This window comes from Oncorhynchus tshawytscha, linkage group LG07 (genome assembly GCF_018296145.1).
Source record: "Oncorhynchus tshawytscha isolate Ot180627B linkage group LG07, Otsh_v2.0, whole genome shotgun sequence".
Lineage (NCBI taxonomy): Eukaryota > Metazoa > Chordata > Actinopteri > Salmoniformes > Salmonidae > Oncorhynchus > Oncorhynchus tshawytscha.
The window spans coordinates 20,587,542-20,611,358 of NC_056435.1; the positions used below are offsets into that span (position 1 = coordinate 20,587,542).

The 23,817-nt window shown below is 42.4% G+C and overlaps 1 protein-coding gene and 1 non-coding gene across 3 annotated transcripts in view; one reads left to right on the top strand and one right to left on the bottom strand.

Annotated features, from left to right (window-relative positions):
• Positions 1-23,817, top strand: part of fer1l4 (fer-1 like family member 4) — a 102,857-nt gene continuing 79,040 nt past the window's right edge. Inside the window, exons 1-14 of one of the 2 annotated variants that reach the window (XM_024426383.2) lie at positions 1-243; positions 4,746-4,801; positions 9,262-9,350; positions 14,853-14,952; positions 15,149-15,243; positions 15,445-15,486; positions 15,716-15,883; positions 15,960-16,020; positions 16,416-16,547; positions 17,428-17,490; positions 17,725-17,809; positions 18,040-18,202; positions 19,842-20,025; positions 23,038-23,224. In XM_024426383.2, coding sequence (XP_024282151.1) covers positions 165-243; positions 4,746-4,801; positions 9,262-9,350; positions 14,853-14,952; positions 15,149-15,243; positions 15,445-15,486; positions 15,716-15,883; positions 15,960-16,020; positions 16,416-16,547; positions 17,428-17,490; positions 17,725-17,809; positions 18,040-18,202; positions 19,842-20,025; positions 23,038-23,224 — 1,504 coding nt within the window. In that variant the 5' untranslated portion in view covers positions 1-164. The remainder of the gene's footprint in view (positions 244-4,745; positions 4,802-9,261; positions 9,351-14,852; positions 14,953-15,148; positions 15,244-15,444; positions 15,487-15,715; positions 15,884-15,959; positions 16,021-16,415; positions 16,548-17,427; positions 17,491-17,724; positions 17,810-18,039; positions 18,203-19,841; positions 20,026-23,037; positions 23,225-23,817) is intronic. The other variant, XM_024426382.2, reaches the window with a different exon arrangement.
• Positions 20,626-20,680, bottom strand: LOC112255607. Its single transcript, XR_002954328.1, has one exon. It is a non-coding gene; the product is annotated as a U7 small nuclear RNA (small nuclear RNA).

Genomic DNA, 23,817 nt, shown 5'->3' on the forward strand with positions numbered 1-23,817 from the left:
AAACAAAACACTGTTTTTGTCCCTCATTGAATCAACACCTATGTGGATAGGAGATTTTGTTAGAGGTTCAGTTGACAGCATGTGAGCTACTGGTCTCCACACTCAAACAGATCAGAGCTGTACGATGATATCTATTGGATACAGTTACATACTCAAACAGAAACATGTCCATCACTGTCAACCTGAAGAGGATTACCAATTTACCTGGGACGTACGATCGAAAAGTGGAGTTATCCTTTAGAGGTACATACGTGCAGTTATGTTGAGCTTTCAGGCATTCAACTTTCAAGAATATGTTTGATGTGATTGTCTGCCATGGATGCAACTTATCCTCTGAACATTTATTGTATTTGATTGACATGAAAGTAAATGTTTGCTTTACCTGGATATGAAACCTGAGGTTCAACTAGATGAAAGAGGATAGTTTCATATTGGGTGGTGGTGTACATTTAGTAATCTTGTAGATCCACAAGTATGTTACAGTTGTTCTTGAATTCTGGAGACATTTGAAGCCATAAAGTGTTTGTTTATAAATACATTGTTAACAAACAATGGAGTGAATGCAATTTATCCACAAGCTTTTGGGTTCTGATCAAGTTAGACAGTTGAACTAAGTTATATTCTTTAAGAATCAATGGCTATATACAGTTGAAGTCGGAACTTTACATACACTTAGGTTGGAGTCATTAAAATTAGTTTTTAAACCACTCCACAAATTTCTTGTTATCAAACTATAGTTTTGGCAAGTCAGTTAAGACATCTACTTTGTGCATGACACAATTAATTGTTCCAACAATTGTTTATAGACAGATTATTTATTATTCACTGTATCACATTTCCAGTTGGTCATAAGTTTACATACACTAAGTTGGCTGTGCCTTTAAACAGCTTGGAAAATTACAGGACATGATGTCATGGCTTTAGAAGCTTCTGACAGGCTAATTTGAGTCATCATTTGAGTCAATTGGAGGAGTACCTGTGGATGTATTTCAAGGCCTACCATCAAACTCAGTGCCTCTTTGCTTGACATCATGGGAGTATCAAAAGAAATCAGCCAAGACCTCAGAAAAAATGTTGTAGAGCTCCACAAGTCTGGTTCATCCTTGGGAGCAATTTACAAATGCCTGAAGGTACCACGCTCGGGTGGAAACCCGAGGTCAGGCTGACCGAGACCCCCAACCTCTCCATAAACGCCCTCCAAACTCTGGACGTGAACTGTGGTCCCCGATCAGAGACAATGTCCTCAGGCACCCCGTAGTGCCGGAAGACATGGGTAAACAGAGCCTCCGCAGTCTGCAGGGCCGTAGGGAGACCGGGCAACGGGATGAGACGGCAGGACTTCGAAAACCGATCCACAACGACCAGGATCGTAGTACTTCCCTGGGACGGGGGTAGGTCGGTGAGGAAGTCCACCTACAAGTGTGACCACGGCCTTTGTGGAACGGGGAGGGGCTGTAACTTCCTTCTAGGCAGGTGTCGGGGAGCCTTGCTCTGAGCGCACACCGAGCAGGAGGAGACATAAAACCTCACGTCCTTCGCCAACGTGGGCCACCAGCACCTCCCCCTAAGACTCCGCACCGTCTTCTCGATGCCAGGATGACCCGAGGAGGGTAGAGTATGGGCCCAACGAATGAACCTGTCACGGACACCCTGCGGCACGTACTGAGCCCCTGCTGGACACTGAGGGGGTGCAGGCTCCAACCGTGATGCCCTCTCTATCTCCACGTTCACCTCCCTTACCACCGGTGCTATGAGACATAAAGGTGGAAGGATGGGGGTCGGCTCGATGGACCGCTCCTCGGTATCATATAGGCAGGACAGCGCGTCGGCCTTCGTGTTTTGGGAGCCTGGCCGGTACGAGATGGTGAAACGGAACCGGGTAAAGAGCATAGCCCATTTAGCCTGACGCAGATTCAGTCTCCTCCCTGCCTGGATATACTCAAGATTATGATGGTCAGTCCAAATGAGAAAAGGGTGTTTAGCCCCCTCAAGCCAATGTCTCCACACCTTCAGAGCCTTGACTACAGCTAACAACTCCCGGTCCCCCACGTCATAGTTTCACTCTGCCGGACCGAGGTTCTTCGAAAAAAAGGTGCAAGGGCGGAGCTTCAGTGGCGCGCCCGAGTGCTGGGACAGCACGGCCCCTACCCCAGCCTCGGACGCGTCCACCTCTACTATGAACGCTAAAAAGGGGTCCGGATGTACCCCTGTCCCAGAGATTCGGTGACGTATGTCTTCATAGCCACTGTCTCCTCCTGGGACAATGGGTACACGTGACTCCTAGGAAGTGCAGCGTTTTCCAGGAGGTTTATCGTGCAGTCCCCTCCGCGATGGGGTGGTAATTAGGTCACCTTCTTTTTACAGAAGGCGATAGTCAAATCGGCATATTCAGAGGGAATGCGCACAGTGGAAACCTGGTCTGGACTCTCCACCGTAGTCGCACCTACGGAGCCCCCTGTCTCCATGAAATCACCGGGTTGTGATGAGCTAGCCAGGGAATTCCCAGCACCACTGGAAACGCAGGTGAATTGATAAAGAATAGACTAATCCGCTCCTTATGATCCCCCTGCGTTACCATGTCCAGTGGCACCGTGGCCTCCCTGACCAGCCCTGACCCTAATGATTGGCTATCTAAGGAGTGCACAGGGAAAGGTTGGTCTAACGACACCAGGGGAATCCCTAGCCTTAGCGCGAGCCCATGATCCATGAAGTTCCCAGCTGCGCCTGAATCGACTAGCGCCTTATGCTGTAGAGAGGGAGAAAACCCAGGGAATGACGTTAGCACAAACATATGGCCGACAGGATCTCTGGGTCAGTCTGGTGCTGACTCACCTGGGGTGAACAAGTAGTGCTCCGCCTGCCTTCCCGACTCCAAGACGAGCTCCTCCAGCATCGGTCGGCAGTGTGTCCTCGCCGACCACAACTGGTGCAGGAGGAAACTCCTCCTCCGGTCTCCCTCGATGCAGCCCCCCCCAACTCCATGGGGATGGGAGTAGGAGGGCCTGGAGGTGGAATCGACAGGGCCCGTTATGACCCCCGCGGGCAGCCAGCAGGTTGTCCAGACGAATGGACATGTCTATCAGTTCATCCAGGGAGATGGTGGTGTCCCGGCACGCTAGCTCCCTGTGGACGTCTTCCCTGAGGCTACAACAATAGTGGTCCATCAGAACCCTGTCGTTCCACCCCGCCCCTTCGGCCAAGGTCTGGAACTCCAGGACAAGGTCCTGCGCGCTCCTCGTTTCCTGTCGCAGGTGGAACAGCCCTCCCGTGGGTGGTCGTACACAGCCCAGAATCGGCGGGTGAACTCGGGGTAGTGATCCCTCGCCGAGTCTGGCCATTCCACACTGCGTTGTCCCACTCCAGGGCTCGCCCCGTCAGACAGGAGACGAGGACGCTCATGCTCTCCTCCCCTGAGGGAGTCGGAAGGACGGTAGCTAGGTACAACTCCAGTTGTAGGAGAAACCCCTGACACCCAGCCTCCGTCCCATCGTACTCCCTGGGGACCACCAGACGCAGGGCACCGGAACCGGATGCTGAATTAGGGGTAGGTGGTGCTGGTGGAGGGGGCGCTGGAGGAGAGGTGCGAAGGCCACTCCTCTCCCATCGGTCCATCCTCTCCATCAGCTGATCCATTGCTGACCCAATCCGGTGAAGAATGGTGGTGTGATGGAGACCCTCTCCTCCATCGATGGGAGAAGTGTGGCTGCTCCTTCTTATTCCATGACAAGGTGCGGGATTCTGTCACGGATGACTAGGAGGGGAAGGTAGGAATCAGGTGCAGAGAGCAGAGGGTTCACGGAGAAATGCACTTTATTCCAGCACAAAATGGTCATGCCCAAAACACAGGGTGGAAAACACTGACCAATTCAAAGCACAGGGTAACAACGGTCCGGACAGAGCACAATAACACCTCCGATACAAAACGTGAACAAAATATAATCCTGCACAAACAAGGGTGGGCTTCACAAGCTTCAAGAAGTAAGCAAATCAAGAAAGCACAAATAGTAACAGGTGCAACTCATAAGACGAAACTAACTTAAAAGGGAAAAGGAAATGGTGGCAGCTAGTAGGCCGGTGACGACGACCGCCGAGCACTGCCCGAACAGGCAGGGGAGCCAACTTCGGCGGGAGTCATGAGATAGCTAATAATCCTCTTTAATATAGACACCTCTCCCGATAACAGTTTGCCCTCAATGATCTTTGAATATCTTTGTAATAAGTGATTTTCAAGGCGATAACACCAACAACAAAATTTGGGGATGATTTATATAGATTTTCAATAGGATTTTGTTTTTATTGATCTGTACTATACTTACTTTCTTGCATTCAAAATTATAGATATACTATAAATTCCCTAATGTCAATACAACTGTACTGGATGACTACTGGGATGAGCCAAGTACTTTCAACAAATCATAATATTTTGTAGAATAAAATAATTGCATTATGTTGTATCAATGGTAAACAGTTCAATATAAACAATAACATGTATGATGTGTTTAAAATTTGCCATTTTAAAGTGTGTTTCATGCTTGCAAAGAAGGGGGGTGCAAATGCCACTGCAATTCAAGAACTACCCATTCAATTTCAAGAAAACAGTGTCTTATTAAAACTACGGTGGTTAATATACTTATTTTCAAGTTTTTGCAAGTGTAATTATGTCTACTGTTTTCTGTCCTACAGTATGTTCATACAATGTGTGTAATATGTCTCCAGTCTTCTCAGCATATTTATCCATTTTTTAGGTTTTACCCACAAAACCAAGATTCTTCAGTGTGAAAATTTTGCCATTTTCAATGAGGTAAGATCCTTCTTGAATTAAATATTTGGCCCAGTATCAGGGTTGTAGTCAATTTGAGTTGGAATCATTCAATTCAGGATTTTTTTTTAACTTAAAAAAATAAATAATAAATCTCCTTTTCAGTTTATTGAAAAGAGATGCCCTTTTTCAATTATTGTAACGGAATTTCAGTTTACTTCCTAAATGGACTGATTTCAATTCGAATTGACCCCAACCCCAAGCATACAGTAGGTACCAGTCGCTTTAGTTTATCCACTAGAAAACAGTTTAAACAAATGCAAATGCAGCTACTTTGCTGTTATTCTGGCTGCCCTTTTTGACGTGACTAAGTTAGCCATGGTTGGCTAGCTAGCAAGCAAGGGATAAGAACTTTGCCAGCAAGTATGGCAATGGAATTTTTAGCCAAGATGTAGAACAAATGATTGGGTCGTGTCCATGGATACAGAACAAAAAGACTGAAAGACTGGGTCTGGCAACCAGCCGGCTTGGGTAGCAACCCTAGATTTGTGTCGGACTATATATTGTGGACGGATGAAATAGTATGAATACATTTATCAAAATAACATTTTAATGAAAATATGTCTATCATTATTTGAATATATTGGTAACCCGTTGTATAAAAGTGATAATGCCCGGTGTTTGGAGGATATATTGGCACGGTTTGCCGGCCATCGACTTCGTCTCCAGCCTAACAACACCCATACCAATATATCCTACCAACACCTGCTTTTCGGGCATAATCACTTAATTATATCATGGTATTGTTGAATACTCATTTCTGATTGGCTTGAAGGGAATTCTAGAGCATGCATTATTTCCCAATAACGCACAGTATATCAGCACGGTAGAATTCAATGGCTATAGTTCAATCTTACATGTTCTATGTTTAAGCTGCTTTTGAAAGCAAAAGTCGAATTGAAAACATTATTGGCATTGTTGAATTCAATTTTCATAATAGCAAGCTAGGACTGATGGTTTGGTTACCAAGACAACTACTGTAGCTAGCTATCTAGTGAACCTGCTACCTACTTCAGTGGATGTTGAACACATTTTTTACCTGCAAAATAATTTTTTTTTGCAGCAAATGTGTTAAATTATAGCCATGGTATAATGGGGATAATCAACTCAGGGCTCTATGCGTTCTCTGGAAAATAATTAAACTTCTGTGGAAAGTTAGTTCCACTCTATAATGGTGTTGTGGAACACCTCCCGAATTGTTCATTATTTTCCATAGAACACATAGCCAGCCCCTCGTTGATTATCCCTAACGCCTCATGTCCACTAGATGCATCAAACTCTTTGCCTTCAGGTGGAAGTCATTCATTGTCAATGGAGCAGTCCGAAACGCTACGTAGCACTAGTCACGGTGCATTCTGTGCCTGCATGTATTCAATATTTTCAACTCATGCATTGTTTTACCCTGCGGTGGTACAAACGGAAATACAATCACAGACTCCAACTAGCTAGCATTTAGCTAGTTAAAAAGCAAAGCAAGTGCATCGTACGGAAAATGTGGGTTTAGACATCTGGCAGAACAAAACTCATATGCAGCTGGTGAACCCTCGAGCATATTACACGACGCAACTTGCACACAAATGTAGTTGCTTGCAACTGAGTTGCTTTTTGATTGCAACTTGCACACAAATGTAGTTGCTTGCAACTGAGTTGCTTTTTGATTGCTATGTGAAACACCCCCTGCAACTAATAAGCAACTTATCTGCAACTTGGTTGCATTCAGTTGAAACTTTTCAACTTTGTGCAACTAGTTCCAACACTTTAACCTGATCCTACCCCAGGCCAACGGCCTGAGAGGACAGGACACTACCACTTAACACACTCTGTAACTCTTATTAATTAAAATCTTGTACCCCCAAGTACTTCTCTACAGCTGCCACAACAACACCTAGTTTCTGTGATTTAAATTCCATTTCTGCTGTACAGTTGATAACCATTGCTATATAGCTCGCAGATACAGTGCGGGTAGGCTGTGCGGGTTGTCTAGTCTACATGGTGATATTAATACATATCTAACTGCACTGTCCAATTTACAGTAGCTATTACAGTGAAAGAATACCATGCTATTGTTTGAGGAGAGTGTGCAATTATGAACTTGAACATGTATTAATAAACCAATTTGGCACATTTGGGCCGTCTTTATACAACATTTTGAACATATATGCATGCAATCATTCATTGGATCAGTCTAAAACTTTGCACATACACTGCTGCCATGTAGTGGCCAAAATCTAAATTGTGCCTGGGCTGGAATAATACATTATGGCCTTTCTCTTGCATTTCAAAGATGATGGTACAAAATATTATTGTGTTGTATTATATTAACTTTTACCAGATCTAATGTGTTATATTATCCTACATTAATTTCACATTTCCACAAACTTCAAAGTGTTTCCTTTCAAAATGTATCAAGAATATTCATAGTTGTTACTTTTAGCTCTTATTCTTATCCGTATTTCTTTAAACTTCACTATCGGTTAGGGGCTCGTAAGTCAGCATTTCACTGTAAGGTCTACACCTGTTGTTTTCGGCGCATGTGACTAATACAATTTGATTTGATTTGAAGAATATGCACATCCTTGCTTCAGGTCCTGAGCTGCAGGCAGTTAGATTTGGGTATGTCATTTTGGGGGGAAATTTTAAAAAGGGATCCAATCCTTAAGAGGTTTTAAGCATTGGTCATCATGACACCAGAATAAGACCCTCAAAAATTATTGGAAAGCAGCATCAAGCTGTATTTACAATGGTGTTTGTTCTTCACTGGATGCCCATTTCTTGTGGGAACAGGTCACAAATCTTGCTGCTGTGATGGCACACTGGTATTTCACCCAGTAGATATGGGAGTTTATCAAAATTGGGTTTGTGTTTTAATTCTTTGTGGCTCTGTGTAATATGAGGGAAATATGTGTCTCTAATATGGTCATACATTTGGCAGGAGGTTAGGAAGTGCAGCTCAGTTTCCATCACATTTTGTGGGAAGTGTGCACATGGTCTGTCTTCTCTTGAGAGCCAGGTCTGCCTACGGTGGCCTTTCTCAGTAGCAAGGCTGTGCTCAATGTGTAATGGATATCGTCCTCTTCGTCTGAGGAGGAGTAAGGATCGGACCAAAGCGCAGCGTGGTAAGTGTTCATGATGATGTTTAAGGAAACGAACTGAACACTGAAATACAAAACAATAAAGTGAACGAACGAAAACCGAAACAGTACCTCGTGGCCCAAACACTCACACGGAAACAAACACCCACAAACCAAAAGTGAAACCCAGGCTACCTAAGTATGATTCTCAATCAGGGACAACAATTGACAGCTGCCTCTGATTGAGAACCATACTAGGCCGAACTCAAATACTAACATAGAAAAACAAACATAGACTGCCCATCCCAACTCACGCCCTGACCATACTAAAACAAAGACAAAAACAAAGGAACTAAGGTAAGAACGTGACACACTGAGTCTGTACATAGTCAAAGCTTTCCTTAAGTTTTGGTCAGTCACAGTGGTCAGGTATTCTCTCTGTTTAGGGCCAAATAGCATTCTAGTTTACTCAGTTGTTTTGTTAATTCTTTCCAATGTGTCAAGTAATTATCTTATTGTTTTCTCATTATTTGGTTGGGTCTAATTGTGTTGCTGTCCTGGAGGTCTGTGGGGTCTTTTTGTGTTTGTGAACAGAGCCCCAGGAACAGCTTGCTCTCTCTCTTCTTACTGCTCCAGGTTATTTGTATGATATTTTATTAGCAATGCTATCACTCCTTGTAGGTTGGATGGAGCTCAAGGCTCTATTCTTCTCTCTGTGAGTCATCAAGTTGTCATTTACCTTACCGGTAATGGGTGGACATTCTCCACACATAGCAAACACGGGTGCTAAGCTCACAGTGGCACTGGGTGACAAGCATGCACACACAAATACAGACAGACAGAGAGAGACTGGGGTTAACCTTTCACAAACACAAATTGAAGGTGGTACTGAATCAACATGAGGAGTCTCAATGTCACTTGTAAAGAAGCGTATTCAGTTTCTTGTTTGCATTCGCAGTTGTTGAGGGTTAGTTAGTGGCAGTTATCGACTGCTAATGATCTTTTTGCTAATTGCAGATATGTTTGATTGATGCTATTATACAATTTGAACAGACACATGCATGATCCCATTTTATGGTGTTACTGTTTTCCTGAACAGTTTTTTTTTACAAATGTATCTACAGCGCAACAACAATGAACTAATGCCTGAAAATTTTTGCAGAAATTCCAATCATGTTGGTCCCTCTTTAACAAAACTTTAAATATAGATGTCATCAGTGACTTTTAAGTGTTTTGTTTACATAATACAAAGTTCACTTCTGTCCTGGGATCCTGGAAATGGCAAGCAAATGTGTGATTGATGAGAGAATATCGCCCCCTCACAAATTAATAACAGCTATTCCATACTTTTGAATGTCTCCATTTCTGCAGCACTTCAGGTGGCCAACCTATGGGAAGGTCATCAAGCACGAGGTACTCTCTGTCAGCGTGTACAACTGCAGCAAGGTTTTCAGCAACAGGTTAGTCTACAGATCATATGACGTAACTGTGAAATGCAAGGCCACACATATCAATAGTAGTTCTGTTTTAAATAATTGTTCGATATCTCACGATATCTCTCTTTGGGGTATCGCCACTTCTGTCGAAGACAGACAAGCTGCGCTGCGACCGGGAGGGACCCTCCCGACCCTCCCCCTTTATAAGTTGTTGCATGTGAAACAAAGAGGCTCTCGAAACTAGGCTAGCTAACACTGCAAAGCTAAATAACTAGGCTAGCTAAAACTGCAAAGGGAGCTAACCAAGCTAGCTAACTCGTCAACGCAAACTAGCTAACGTAAACTCAGCCCATTCCGTACAAATGTGCATAACCGCGACATTCAAACGTGGCTGCAAAGAAAACTAATGGGACTGTAGTGACTGTGTTGACCTCAAAATCTGGGGTGTGAACTACGTTTCTATTCAAGCGTTGATCGACATGGTAATGGCTCTATAGTATTGGAGAAAAGTTGAAAAAAACTGACCCGTTACATTGTGAAGTGTCATGCCGTAACGAACAGCACGCATAAAGCAACTCTTTCTGTCTTACAATCTCTCTCCACCAGGTGTAGCACTTCTCTCATCGTTTAAAAACAAGAGATGGACAGTGACGGGGGTAAGGGGGGATACCTAGTCATGTTTTGCGTCATCACTGCAAACGATCAGGACTCTCAAAGCCACTGTTTACTTTTGAAGATCACTTTAGCACTGCCCTAAAAACCCGATTCAAATTCGACACAAACCTTCAAATAGGTATGTAATGACACATTATATAAACTCTTTATAGTGATTTATTTACATTGTAGAGGCGATAAGGTGATACGTTGGACAGATCGAGTGAAAAAAAAGCTGTTTCCCCACAAGACATCTCTCCTTCTCACTATCACGCAGTAGTCTTGCTTCCCCACCCGCCATTTTTAAAAAGACCCAACAGAGCTCATTGCCTTCCTGAATCATGCAGAAACAGGCAGCGTGGAGGTCTCGACATGGATTTTATTGGAAAGGGGAAAATTGTGCTTTACAATGGTATTGACATTACAGTTGATCTGCAAGTATTGGGAGCTAAAATAAGGTCAATTGTACGATGTACAAAAGTGAGTGAATTTACGTTACCGCTTCTAGCTAGTCCTACCCACCAATGGTGGAATTGCTATCCAGCTCCCTTATTTAGCGCACCTAGCGTTCACTCATTTTGTGCTAACTGCCCTGTCCAACTGGTGCTACAGCCAAAGGGACATGCAAGACCAGAGAAAGACGCCACCCACGCGACTTTCTTCGGCTAGCTCAAGCTAGGCTATTAGCCCACGAGGCAAATGCCAGCTAGCTAACTACCAGTTTAACTAACTAACAGCTTAGCTAAAACTAAAACCTCACAGCTAACCTTGTGCTTACTAAACTGACCAAACTCATGGTGATAAGGTCAGAGAAACTCCAAAAGTGAAGGAAGACGCCATCCACGTTGCTTTCCCGCGGCTTAAGCTAGGCTACTAACCCACACAGCTAACGTCAGCTAGCTAACTGCCATCTAGCAACTGCTAGCTTAGCTCTCATATTTATTTCACCTAGCAATCAGTTGCTTTGTGCTTACTAATGGAACCAGTCCCATCACACAGTGATCCGGTCTGACGAGATTACGAAAAACAGGCTAGCTAACTAACCAAGGCGAGCTGTGCCACTGCTAGCTTAAGCTAGGCCAAATGCGCGCACGGTTTACCTCTGCTAGCACACTGCTAGCTTATCTCTCTTGTATGGGCTAAAGCCCACACGGCTAATGTCAACTAGCTTACAAAGCTACCAAACTTTCTCCCTGCAATATGGCTACTCTCACCACATTCACAAGTCAACTCTAACAAGGCTAAGGACCCCGCACCTTGTCCGTGCGCATGCAGGTCTTTGATTTCAGACAAGGATTCATATCCCCTTTGTATTTCATGTCTGGGGGTTGAGCAGGGCCACGTCTTGTTCGATAACCCTGAATCTTGCTCTCATTGTAGTGTGCTGCTAGAGGAAAAAGTCTACAACTTTTTTTTTACAAAGAGAGTCCCTGTCAAGGGCTGATCTAGTTCGGATATGTATTGAATAAAAGAGCCCAGACTGCTGACAGCTAGCTAAATACTGCTAGCTCAGCTAAATTAAACGCTGTGTGTTACCACGCTCAAGCCCATGGGTAGGGGCATGTTAAAACAGCCCCAGGCTAACACTAGCTAGGCTAACATCACAGTTGTCACCAAGCACTGTTCGTACTCCAAGGGCACAGGGCCTAGTTATTTAAACGTAGAGGGTGAATCTCTAGAACACCACCAGAGTGTCAGAGCACACCATCTCTGTCATCAAGCTTGTGGACAGCTCACTGCCAAAAGGGATAATTGATGTGCATGTGCAGTTCATCCCTGTGCACTATCCACGATTGCAAGGAGATGCAGAGTTCAGTTCGCCATTAAACCACCCATTTTCTACTGGATAAATCTTCCATCCTCATCCAGATCAGCTGGCCCTCTGGGCCTGGCCCGTGAATGGATGAATCTAAATGCGACAGGCCTGCCACTTAAGGTTGTTGCGGGTGCCAGGGCCCCTTCCACATGTTCACTGTATGACAATAAGTGCTGTGTATCCGAAGTTAAATGCTTTTTACAAAACAATACAGGAAGAAAACATCCACTTGTATGTTGTTTCATGAAGGGTGTGCATCGTTTATGCCCAGTTTAAAGCCTTTAGTCCCGCCATGGGACCCCCAGCCGAATACAACAGGTGTAGTAGACCTTACCGTGAAATGCTTACTTACAAGCCCTTTAGCCTAGTGGTTAGAGCGTTGGACTAGTAACCAGAAGGTTGCAAGTTCAAATCCCCGAGCTGACAAGGTACAAATCTGTCATTCTGCCCCTGAACAGGCAGTTAACCCACTGTTCCGAGGCCGTCATTGAAAATAAGAATTTGTTCTTAATTGACTTGCCTAGTTAAATAAAGGTAAAATAAATTTGGAAAGGCACACACCTGTCTATATAAGGTCCCACAGTTGACAGTGCATGTTAGCGCAAAAACCAAGCCACGAGGTCGAAGGAATTGTCCGTAGAGCTCAGAGACAGGACTGTGTCGAGGCACAGATCTGTGGAAGGGTACCAAAACATTTTTGCAGCATTGAAGGTCCCCAAGAACACAGTGGCCTCCATCATTCTTAAATTGAAGAAGTTTGGAACCACCAAGACTCGTCCTAGAGCTGCCCAAACTGAGCAATCGGGGGAGAAGGGCCTTGGTCAGGGAGGTGATCAAGAACCTGATGGTCACTCTGACAGAGCTCTAGAGATCCTCTATGGAGGTGGGAGAAACCAATCAAGCATTTAAGGTGGTTTGGCCAGACGGAGGCCACTCCACAGTAAAAGGCACATGACAGCCCGCTTGGAATTTGCCAAAAAACAAGACTCTCAAACCATGAGAAACAAGATTCTCTGGTCACGTTTGTCAAGCGTCACGTCTGGAGGAAACCTGGCACCATCCCTACTGTGAAGCATGGTGGTGGCAGCATCATGCCGTGGGGATGTTTTTCAGTGGCAGGGACTGGGAGACAAGTCAGGATCAAGGCAAAGATGAATGGAGCAAAGTACAGAGAGTTCCTTGATGAAAACCTGCTCCAGAGCGCTCAGGACTTCAGACTAGGGCAAAAGTTCACCTTCCAACAGGACAATGACCCTAAGCACACAGCCAAGACAATGCAGGTGTGACTTCGGGACAAGTCTCAATGTCCTTGAGTGGCCCAGCAAGAGCCCGATCGCACATCTCTGGAGATCCCTAAAAATAGCTGTGCAGTAATGCTTCACATCCAACCTGACAGAGCTTGAGAGGATCTGCACAGAAGAATGGGAGAAACTTCCCAAATACAGGTGTTCCAAGCCTGTAGCGTTATACCCAAGAAGGCTCAAAGCTGTAATCGCTGCCAAAGGTGCTTCAACAAAGTACTGAATAAAGGGTCTGAATACTAAACGTGATATTTTATTTATTTATTTATTTATAATAAATGTGCTAAAATGTATAAAAACCTGTTTTTCTTTTGTCATTATGGGGTATTGTGTGTAGACTGATGAGGAAAATATACAATTTAATCAATTTTAGAATAAGGTGTTAACCTAACAAACTGTGAAAAAAGTGAAGTGGTCAAGTCAATTTGAGGGGTTATGGGTTAGTCGAGGTATTTGAGGTAATATGTCCATGTAGGTAGGGGTAAAGTGACTATGTATACAGTTGAAGTCAGAAGTTTACATACACTTAGGTTGGAGTCATTAAAACTAGTTTATCAACAACTCCACAAATTTTTTGTTAACAAACTAAAGTTTTGGCAAGTTGGTTATGACTTCTACTTTGTGCATGACACAAGTAATTTTTCTAACAATTGTTTACAGACAAATTATTTCACTTATAATTCCCTGTATCACAATTCCAGTGGGTCAGAAGTTTACATACACTAAGTTGACTGTGCCTTTAAACAGCATGGAAAATTCCAGAAAATGATGTCATGGCTTTAGAAGCTTCTGATAGGTTAATGTTTAAATGTATTTGGCTAAGGTGTATGTAAACTTACGACTTCAACTGCAGATAATAAACAGCGAGTAGCAGCAGTGTAAAAAAAGGGGTGGGGGAAGTCAATGAAAATAGTCCGGATAGCCATTTGATTAGCTGTTCAGTAGTCTATGGCTTCGGGGTAGAAGCTGTTAAGGCGCCTTTTGGACCCTCCTTTTCCTGTAGTCCGTGATCATTTCCTTTGTCTTGATCACATTGAGGGAGAGGTTGTTGTCCTGGCACCACACAGACAGGTCTCTAACCTCCTCCCTATAGGCTGTCTCAACGGTGTCGGTTATCAGGCCTACCACCGTTGTGTTGTCAGCAAACTTAATGAAGATATTGGAGTCGTGCTTGGCCACGCAGTCATGTGTAAACAAGGAGTACAGCAGTATAGGAAGGGACTAAGCATACACCCCTGTCTATTGTGCTCTAAGCTACAGTATTTCATATCAGCCTTGAGAGCCAATGGAAAGCGTGAGTGCCTCTCTTTCAAAACTGCTTTGCTACTTGCCCTTACTTCTGCAAATCAAGAAGTGTGTGAGCTGCATGCAGTTCATCACTTGTGCCTGCAACCCTGGGGTTATCTAAGGTTACCCTACAGCCGGTCCTACAATTGCTTCAGATTAGAATGCTTTTCACCCCCCGCCTTTCTCCTCTCTGGAGGAAGAACAGAACAGTTTTTGTCCAGTGCACACAGTTTTAAGGAAGAGTAACCAGCTTTTTGTCTCCTCGGCACCTCACACAAGTAAACCTCTCCAACCTGTCAACCTTACAGTATGTAGAGTTTGTGACCAACCTTTCTTCACTGAGAGGAAAAATAAATCCCGACAAAAGACAAATGCTGAATTTAATCTATTGTTTAATTCAATTGATATATATAATATGCATATATGGAGGGGTGATCGAACACTGTTTGACCGTGATGTCTCCCTCAGGCTCCTGGGTAAATTAATCATCAGTCTTCAGCATGTGGTGACCTCTGGGAGACTGATACTCCGAGAGCCACTGACAGACAGCAACCACAGCCAGACAAATGTAAGTCAAACACATACCCCAGTGGAGGCTTCTGCAGGGAGGATACCAAGAATGAACCTCCACTTTACTGTGGAATGCATTTTTTAAATGTATGATCCTGGTACACACACACACACACACACACACACACACACACACACACACACACACAGGTTTATTTATCTATAAAGGCACTTTTTATATACTTCGTGTTCAGATATACATTGAGCTGGACGTACGATACCACCCTGTGCAAGGTGCTGCCGGTGGATGGGAGGGTGAGGAATTCCTCAATGTGGAAGACAATGATGAGTGAGTGAAAGAATAGTATGTAGAATACTGCCCCATTTCGTCCACCATATTTGTCTATATTTGATAACAGATTGCATGCTTACCGACGTTGTTATATTCTTCCTAATGTTGATGAATTAATATATCATTATATTTAAAAAAAAATCTTCAAGTCACATATCAAACTCTCTTCTCATTTTCTCTCCTTTCCCCCTTTCTCAGCTCAGGTCTTTTTATCAGAAACTCAGGTTTTGCTGAACCTAGGTAAGTCCTAGACACTATAATTGAGAGATTATTGAGAAGTGCTCAAATTTGATTGATTGATGCCATTCTGAGATAAGATCACATTCAGTGAACTCTAGTCATATGGAATGTTTCTGTGGACAATTTCTCAAGTGTTAGACATTTTGTTCATTTGTCCAGACACCTGTATTTGTATTTCTTATTGTATTTCATATGACAATGATCCAAATGATGATACTCTGACTCTCAGGTTAAAACAGGGTCTGCGACCCGAGAAACTCGACCGAGAGACCAGGAAATTAGGGCGCGGTCTGGTCAAAACCGGGGACGAGGATGATGAAGACGATGACGAGGATGATGACGATTATGATATATCAGACATGGAGTCTGCCAACATAATGTTCACTCCCCTTTTAAGGTGTTTTTTTCTCTTGTTTCTGTAGAGGAATTTTTAGACACGATTATATTTTTATGCTGAGTTGTCTGTGTTTTAGTCGTTGCAGACCTCTTTCAAAGCATGTGCTTGCCGCCACACCTCGAGTACAGAGCTTCCAGGTGAGTGATGAAAGTTATGGAGGAGAAGGCAAAGGAAAAGTTTCCCCCAACACCATTATTAAGAGATGCTTATGTCACCCTTTAAAAGCACTGGTTTATGTAATATTTGACATAGTGGGTTATGTCACATTTGACATTGGTGGTTACGTCACAGTTATGGCACATTTATGAATCCTTGATAGAGCATGACATACAGTTCTAGATTATTTGTGACACAATAATATAGTGATTTTGAAGCCTTTATTAATGCTTGATAAGGCCTTCATGAATTGCACGTCATTTAAAGCGGGACAAAGTTGGGTCCATCTAATCTTTATGATCACACCATTATTTGTCCCATGAAAAACTTAATTTCAAGACCAGCACCTTAAAGTCTCTTTTGCTCTTTCTCTCAGGTTAATGTGAATGTATTGGAGGCCCAGAAACTGGTGGGCGTGAACATAAACCCAGCCGTGTACATCAGAGTGGGAGAAGTGAAGAAGAAAACCGCTACACAGAAGTCCACCAACTGTCCATTCTACAATGAGGTGGGCTATTTAACCCTGAGTCTCAGGGGTGTAGAATATACACTCAACACCATTTGTATTTGGACAGTGAAGCTAAAATGTTAAATTTGTCTTTATACTCCAGCATTTTGAATTTCAAATCAAATATTTCATGAGGCGACATTTCAGAATGTCACCTTTTATTTGAGGGTATTTTCATGCATATCTTTTTCACCAGATAATGTTTTGCTCAATAGGAACTGAATGGTGAATAATGTATCGTGTCATTTTGGAGTCACTTTTATTGTAAGTAAGAATAGAAGATTTTTCTGAACACTTCTAAATTAATTTGGATACTAGTGCTACCATGATTATGGATAAACTGAACTGTGAATAGGGATGAGTGAGAAAGTTACATAGGCACAAATTCACATACCCCCCCAAAATGCTAAATTCCCCTGTCATTATTATTCATGATTTTTCTTAATCATGACATTATCAGGATTAATTTGTGTTCAGAAACATCTTATCTACCAAACTTAGAAAAAAAATTACTCCAGTCATTATTCACAGATCAGCTCCTTTTGGGAAAAACATAACCTTAAACACAACTAAAACAAATTGCAAATACTTATGACTTCTTCAAATGGGGGGACTAGATAATGCTTTCATTTCTAAACAGTAAAACCGATATGTGTGAAAATACCCTCAAATAATACCCTCGTATGCAACATTTGATCCAAAATCCAAAATGCTGGAGTATGGAGACAAATAAAAAATGTTTACTTCACTGTCCAAATACATATGATGTTGAGTGTAATCGAATAAGATAATTTACTTTATATGTGGAGGTATCCAAGAGACTCTTTACTTAAGGTTTCAATTCCCCACACGTTACTTCAATGTTTCTTTCCTCTCTCAGAACTTCATGTTTGAGTTCCAGGAGACACAAGATGTTCTGTTTGATAAAGTTATTGAGATAACGGTGAGTTGTAAAATTAGTTAGTTGTATGTCTCAACTTGACATTTTTGATAATCAGAATTTGATTCAATATATATCAGTGTAAAGTGAAAGGAGGTATCTTTGTCCTGAAGCAGCATTTGCACACAGGAACCACAGGATCATGTGGTGTGATACATAATGTCCTGGGCTCACCGGATCAGTTAAGATAATGTAATGTTATCCTTGGATATACTGAGCCTTTGTTTTACCACATAGGTTGTTCACAAAAAGATGCTGGGATTAATGATGACACTTATCGGCACCTTCAAAATTGACATCAGCACTGTGTACAGTCAGCAAGGTAAACAGGATATGACACAAAAACTTGGAAGCATGTATAAAAGGGAAGATAAACTCTGTGGTGCCCTGATAAGACTATGATTTAAAGGTTAAAGGGAATAGTCCTTATTCTTTCAATATTGGAATTTTAGGGAGTTGGGATAGTCATTCATTTTGACATCACTATTCAATAGAAATATCAGCCATTGTATTTTTTTACTCATAAAGAAGTCTCTCTTTCTGTCGCAACAGAGCACAGGTTCTACCAGAAATGGGCTCCACTTACTGATCCCAGTGACACCCGGACAGGGATAAAAGGTTTTGTGAAGTGCACCTTGAGTGTTGTGATGAAAGGAGACGCAATGGGAATGCCCAGTTTGCCTCCTTTAGGCAGTCAGAACAATGACATTGAGACGTAAGTCATATGCCTCCTAAGACAAATGCTTAACATTTTATTAGCCATGTAGACTACTCCTTGGTGGGTGGTGTTTATAACTCACTTTAAGCTAAACTCAGCAAAAAAAGAAACGTCCTCTCACTGTCAACTGCGTTTATTTTCACCAAACTTAACATGTGTAAATCTTTGTATGAACATAACAAGATTCAACAACTGCGACATAAACTGCACAAGTTCCACAGACATGACTAACAGAAATGGAATAATGTGTCCCTGAACAAAATAAAAAAAATAAAAAAGTTCCTGGACATTTCTTGGGGGAATGGCCCTAGCCCTCACCCTCTGATCCAACAGGTCCCAGACGTACTCAATGGGATTGAGATCCGGGCTCGTCGCTGGCAATGGCAGAACACTGACGTTTCTGTCTTGCAGGAAATCACGCACAGAACGAGCAGTATGGCTGGTGACATTGTCATGCTGGAGGATCATGTCAGGATGAGCCTGCAGGAAGGGTACCACATGAGAGAGGAAGATGTCTTCCCTGTAACAGCGTTGAGATTGTCTGCAATGACAACAAGCTCAGTCTGATGATGCTGTGACACACCGCCCCAGACCATGATGGACCCTCCACCTCCAAATCGATCCCTCTCCAGTGTACAGGCCTCGGTGTAACGCACATTCCTTTGACGATAAACGCAAATCCGTCCATCACCCCTGGTGAGACAAAACCACGACTCATCAGTGAAGAGCACTTTTTGCCAGTCCTGTCTGGTCCAGTGACGTTGGGTTTGTTCCCATAGGCGACGTTGTTGCCGGTGATGTCTGGTGAGGACCTGCCTTACAACAGGCCTACAAGCCCTCAGCCCAGCCTCTCTCAGCCTATTGCAGACAGTCTGAGCACTGATGGAGGGATTGTGCGTTCCTGGTGTAACTCGGGCAGTTGTTGTTGCCATCCTGTACCTGTCCCGCAGGTGTGATGTTCGGATGTACCGATCCTGTGCAGGTGTTGTTACACGTGGTCTGCCACTGCCAGGATGATAAGCTGTCCATCCTGTCTCCCTGTAGCGCTGTCTTAGGCATCTCACAGTTCGGACATTGCAATTTATTGCCCTGGCCACATCTGCAGTCCTCCTGCCTCCTTGCAGCATGCCTAAGGCACATTCACGCAGATGAGCAGGGACCGTGGCCATCTTTCTTTTGGTGTTTTTCAGAGTCAGTAGAAAGGCCTCTTTAGTGTCCTAAGTTTTCATAACTGTGACCTTAATTGCCTACCGTCTGTAAGCTGTTAGTGTCTTAATGACCGTTCCACAGGTGCAAGTTCATTAATTATTTATTATAAGCATGGGAAACAGTGTTTAAACTCTTTAAATTGAAGATCTGGGAAGTTATTCAGATTATCTTTGAAAGACAGGGTCCTGAAAAAGGGATATTTCTTTTTTTGCTGTGTTTATTACTTGAAATCATTGGCTGATTTCCCGTTTTATTTTTCTGCTTCCCGTATTGTTCATTCATTCAACAACAAAAAAACATTGATGCAGGAAAGCTTTAACTGCTCACTATTCCTGAATTTGCCTTTCTTAATTGCCTCTGAGGAGATCAATGAAGTTGTACTGATTTTAATTGAAATTGGGCTCTTGTTGCTTTCCTCTCTGTGTAGGAACCTGCTCTTGCCCAAGAGAATGCCAATGGAGAGGCCCTGGGCTAAGTTCCTGGTGAAGATCTACAAGGCAGAAGGTTTACCCAGTATGAGCGCTGGCTTCCTGGGTAGCTTCTCTAAGATGATGGGGGACAAGAAGGTCTTCATTGACCCTTACGTGCAGGTCACATTCGCAGGCCAACAGGTACAGGTGCAGGTTATTTTAATGTTGAATAACAAGGCTTTGATCAATTCCATTTAAATTAAGTTAATTCAGGAAGTAAACTGAAATTCTAATTCCATTTTTGTCATGAGGAAAATGTACTTCCTGAATTGACTGAATTTAAATGGAATTGACCCGAATCTGTTGGATATATGCTAGAAATAAGGTATATCAAACCGATTTCGGTCGCATTCATATAACAAATAGTCTATTAAATGGTTTAGTTGGTTTTGTGTATTCAGTCGTTAGTGCAGGGTTTTCTTTGTTGTGCCAGTTCACATGACAAAATACTGTAGTATACAATTATTATTGTTGAACCTTTATTTAACCAGGGAGTCATGGTAGTGTTTTTGCTAACTTTACTGTAGTATAAATAAATAAAAGAAAACTGCAATGTATACTATAGTAATTAATGTAGTTTTTTGTAGTATACTGTACTATTTACAGTTAACTATAGTATAAATAATAAAATAAATAAATAAAAGAACTGTAGTATATACTATAGTGTAATGTAGTGTTTTTGGACTGTAGTATACTGTAGTATTTACTGTAGTGTTTTTGTTTTATATGTGACATGGAAGTGGAGGCTTTCTCCTTCAGGAAACCTACTGGAGAAATACTAAAATAGCAAATTTTCCATAACCTGTAAGTAGGTTATGGACATTACTGTAGTAATCTTTCTACAGTGATTTTTATGTGTGGATATTCTACAACATTCTATAGTTTTTATTTTTGTATTTAACCTTTATTTTGACAGGGTGTCAATTTTTTATTACATTTTTTTATTGAACTAGGCAAGTCAGTTAATAAGAACAAATTCTTATTTACAATGACAGCCTAGGAACAGTGGGTTAACTGCCTTGTTCAGGGGCAGAACGGCAGATTTTTACCTTGTCAGCTCGGGGATTCGATCTAGCAGCCTTTCGGTTACTGGCCCAACACTCTAACCACTAGGCTACAACTGTCTCCTGTGATAAAACGGCATCCAAGTGTTTACGATTAAAAGCAGCTGCACTTTGATAAATAGTATCACCATAATCAAGAACAGGGAGAAAGATTGACTGAATAATCTGCTTCCTACTGCTTAGAAAGAGACCAGATCTGTTTCTGTAAAAAAAAAGCCACTTTAAATCTTAGTTTCTAAACGAGGTCAGTCGTAAGTTTTTTTTAAACAATAAATCATTGTCATTCTACATACCAAGGCATTTGTATGCAGGGACTCGTTCGATTAAAGAACCATCCGATGAGTAAAGATGTAATCCAGCTGAGACAATCTTACATGAACTTGAAAACAACATATTTGTTTTGCACGTATTAAGTACGAGTTTTAAATCAGTAAGGACTTCCTGCACAACTGAAAAATCAGACTGTAATCTTGTCACAGCCAGGTTAGCAGTTAGGGAAATTGCGTACATAATAGTGTCATCTGCATATCGATTAAATTACATTTCGATTGACCAATAGCATTTTTCTAAAAAATGAAACGAAGAAGTCCTAGTTTCAACCCCACGAAACACCTTTACGTACTTCAAGAAATTCGGACTTAAAGGAAAATTCCACCCAAAACGATCTTTTGGTATTTGTTTCATTAGTTCATTGTTGACATAGTCCCGAAATGTTTTGCTTGTCAGCAATCAAGTTTTCAAAAGAAATAGAAAAAGATTGTTTTTTGGGTGGAGTTTTCCTTTAACCCCATCAATCACGATGGCGTGAGTTCGGTCACTAAGATAATCATGAAAACATGAACAGGCGTCAGAGCTCAGGCCTATCGAGGACAACTTATTTAATAAAATGTTCAATAGTATCAAAAGATTTTGACAGGTCCACAAACAAAGCAGCACATTTCATTTTAGTGTCTAAAGCATTGACAAGATCATTAGCAACTAAAGTGATTGCTGTAATAGTGCAATGCCTAATACCTAAACCATGATTGGGTTACATTCAAAATACATTTCTCGGATAGAAAAGAGAAAAGTTGTTAATTTACCAAGGATTCAAGAATCTTAGTTAGACAACGAAGCCTTGAAATGGGGCTATAATTAGGGCCCCGAGTGGCGCAGCAGTCTAAGGCACTGCATCTCCGTGCTAGAGGCGTCACTATAGACCCTGGTTCAATTCCAGGTTGTATCACAACCGGACATGATTGGGAGTCCCGTAGGGCTGCGCACAATTGGCCCAGCGTCGTCCGGATTAGGGTTTGGCCGGGGTAGGCTTTCATTGTAAATAAGAATGTGTTCTTAACTGGGCTGCCTAATTAAACATAATGGAGTCTCAGCACAAGAGCTGATATTCCATACTTTTGGAATATTTCCTGATAACAATGTTAAATAAAAATTTTTGGTTATTGAGCCAACATTGATGGGAGTTGCACACTTAACCAGACCAGGATCCAGTTTGTCAATTGTAAGTGCTACACATGAACGAGGGACACTACAGTGTGTAAGTACAGCAGTATTATATAGTAAATTGTAATATTTTTTAATATGGGATGTCTCTTCCTTATTTGAGTTCATCTCACCTGTACCCACCTGGTCTCACACAAGCCATCTATGTCCTCCCTGTGATATGCTTGTGTTTCTATGCCTCAACTCCCAACAACACTCACTCTTACAATACACCCACTATTTGTTTACTGGGTTGTGGTCCCTTTATTTGTACAGTACACTCTGTCTTTCCTGGTAAGGTAATGGCAAACACACCACTGTTTCCAAACAAATGGAGTGTGTCACTGTGGCTGCCTTATCACCTCATTCACATCACGGCACAACCCTATATTTCCTTTACTGCATTCCTTCTCTTGATGTACTGTAAGACTAGGGATAGGATTACAATAGCACTTAACCGCTCTCCGGCTTTTGGGAGTTTGTTAAATCAAATAATTAACCTTTATCTAAAATGAAATTAGCCTGATTTTTACAATTTAATTGTAAGACCTACAGTATGTGAATTCATCAATGGACTGCTTCAATTGAGAAATACTGCTTTTTATTAAAGGGTGAGACGTCAGTGGAGTCCAACACCAACACTCCTGAGTGGAATGAGCAGATTTCTTTCATCGAGCAGTTTCCTCCCCTTGCCCGGCGAATCAAAGTGCAGATCCTGGATGATGCCAACATTGGCGATGTGGCAGTGGGGACACACTTTCTTGACATGCAGCAAATCTCCAACCCCAACAGAAATGGTAGCGTCTGCAGCAGAAGACCTAAACTCTCCCTTTAGCAAACTACTATCGACATAGCTTCTGACCACAAGTTGGATCCTGACCACAACTAGGATCTTGATGGGACTTTGGGCTTAGATGGATCCTAGTTGCGTGAGGTTCCAGTGCCTGCCGTCCTAAATCTATACAGGCCTAAAGTGTGAACGGTTTCATCCCCCCAAAAATCCCTTCAACAAAGGCATATCCATAATCTCTAGGAACAATACTTACCACCAGGCAGTTTTAAATTGTCAAGGCTTGAAAATCAGTTCAGTTCGCTACCCAAACCAGATCAAACCAGACACATCTGGTTTCAAGTGGCCAAGTCATGTCATGTGATCTGCTACTGTGGTTAGTGGACGCACTGGGAATTAGACATGAGATCTGATTACATCAGTGAAGAGGTTACGACTTTAGCTTTTCTTCTATGTACTGTAATTCCTGTAATACGAAAAATGAAGGCATGGCTCGTTGTACAACCCCTACACCTATGGGAACCGTGCATGTTTAGAGCGCCACCATTAGTTAAAATATGTAACTTTTTTCCCTCTTAAAAAACTACAATCCTTTTAGAA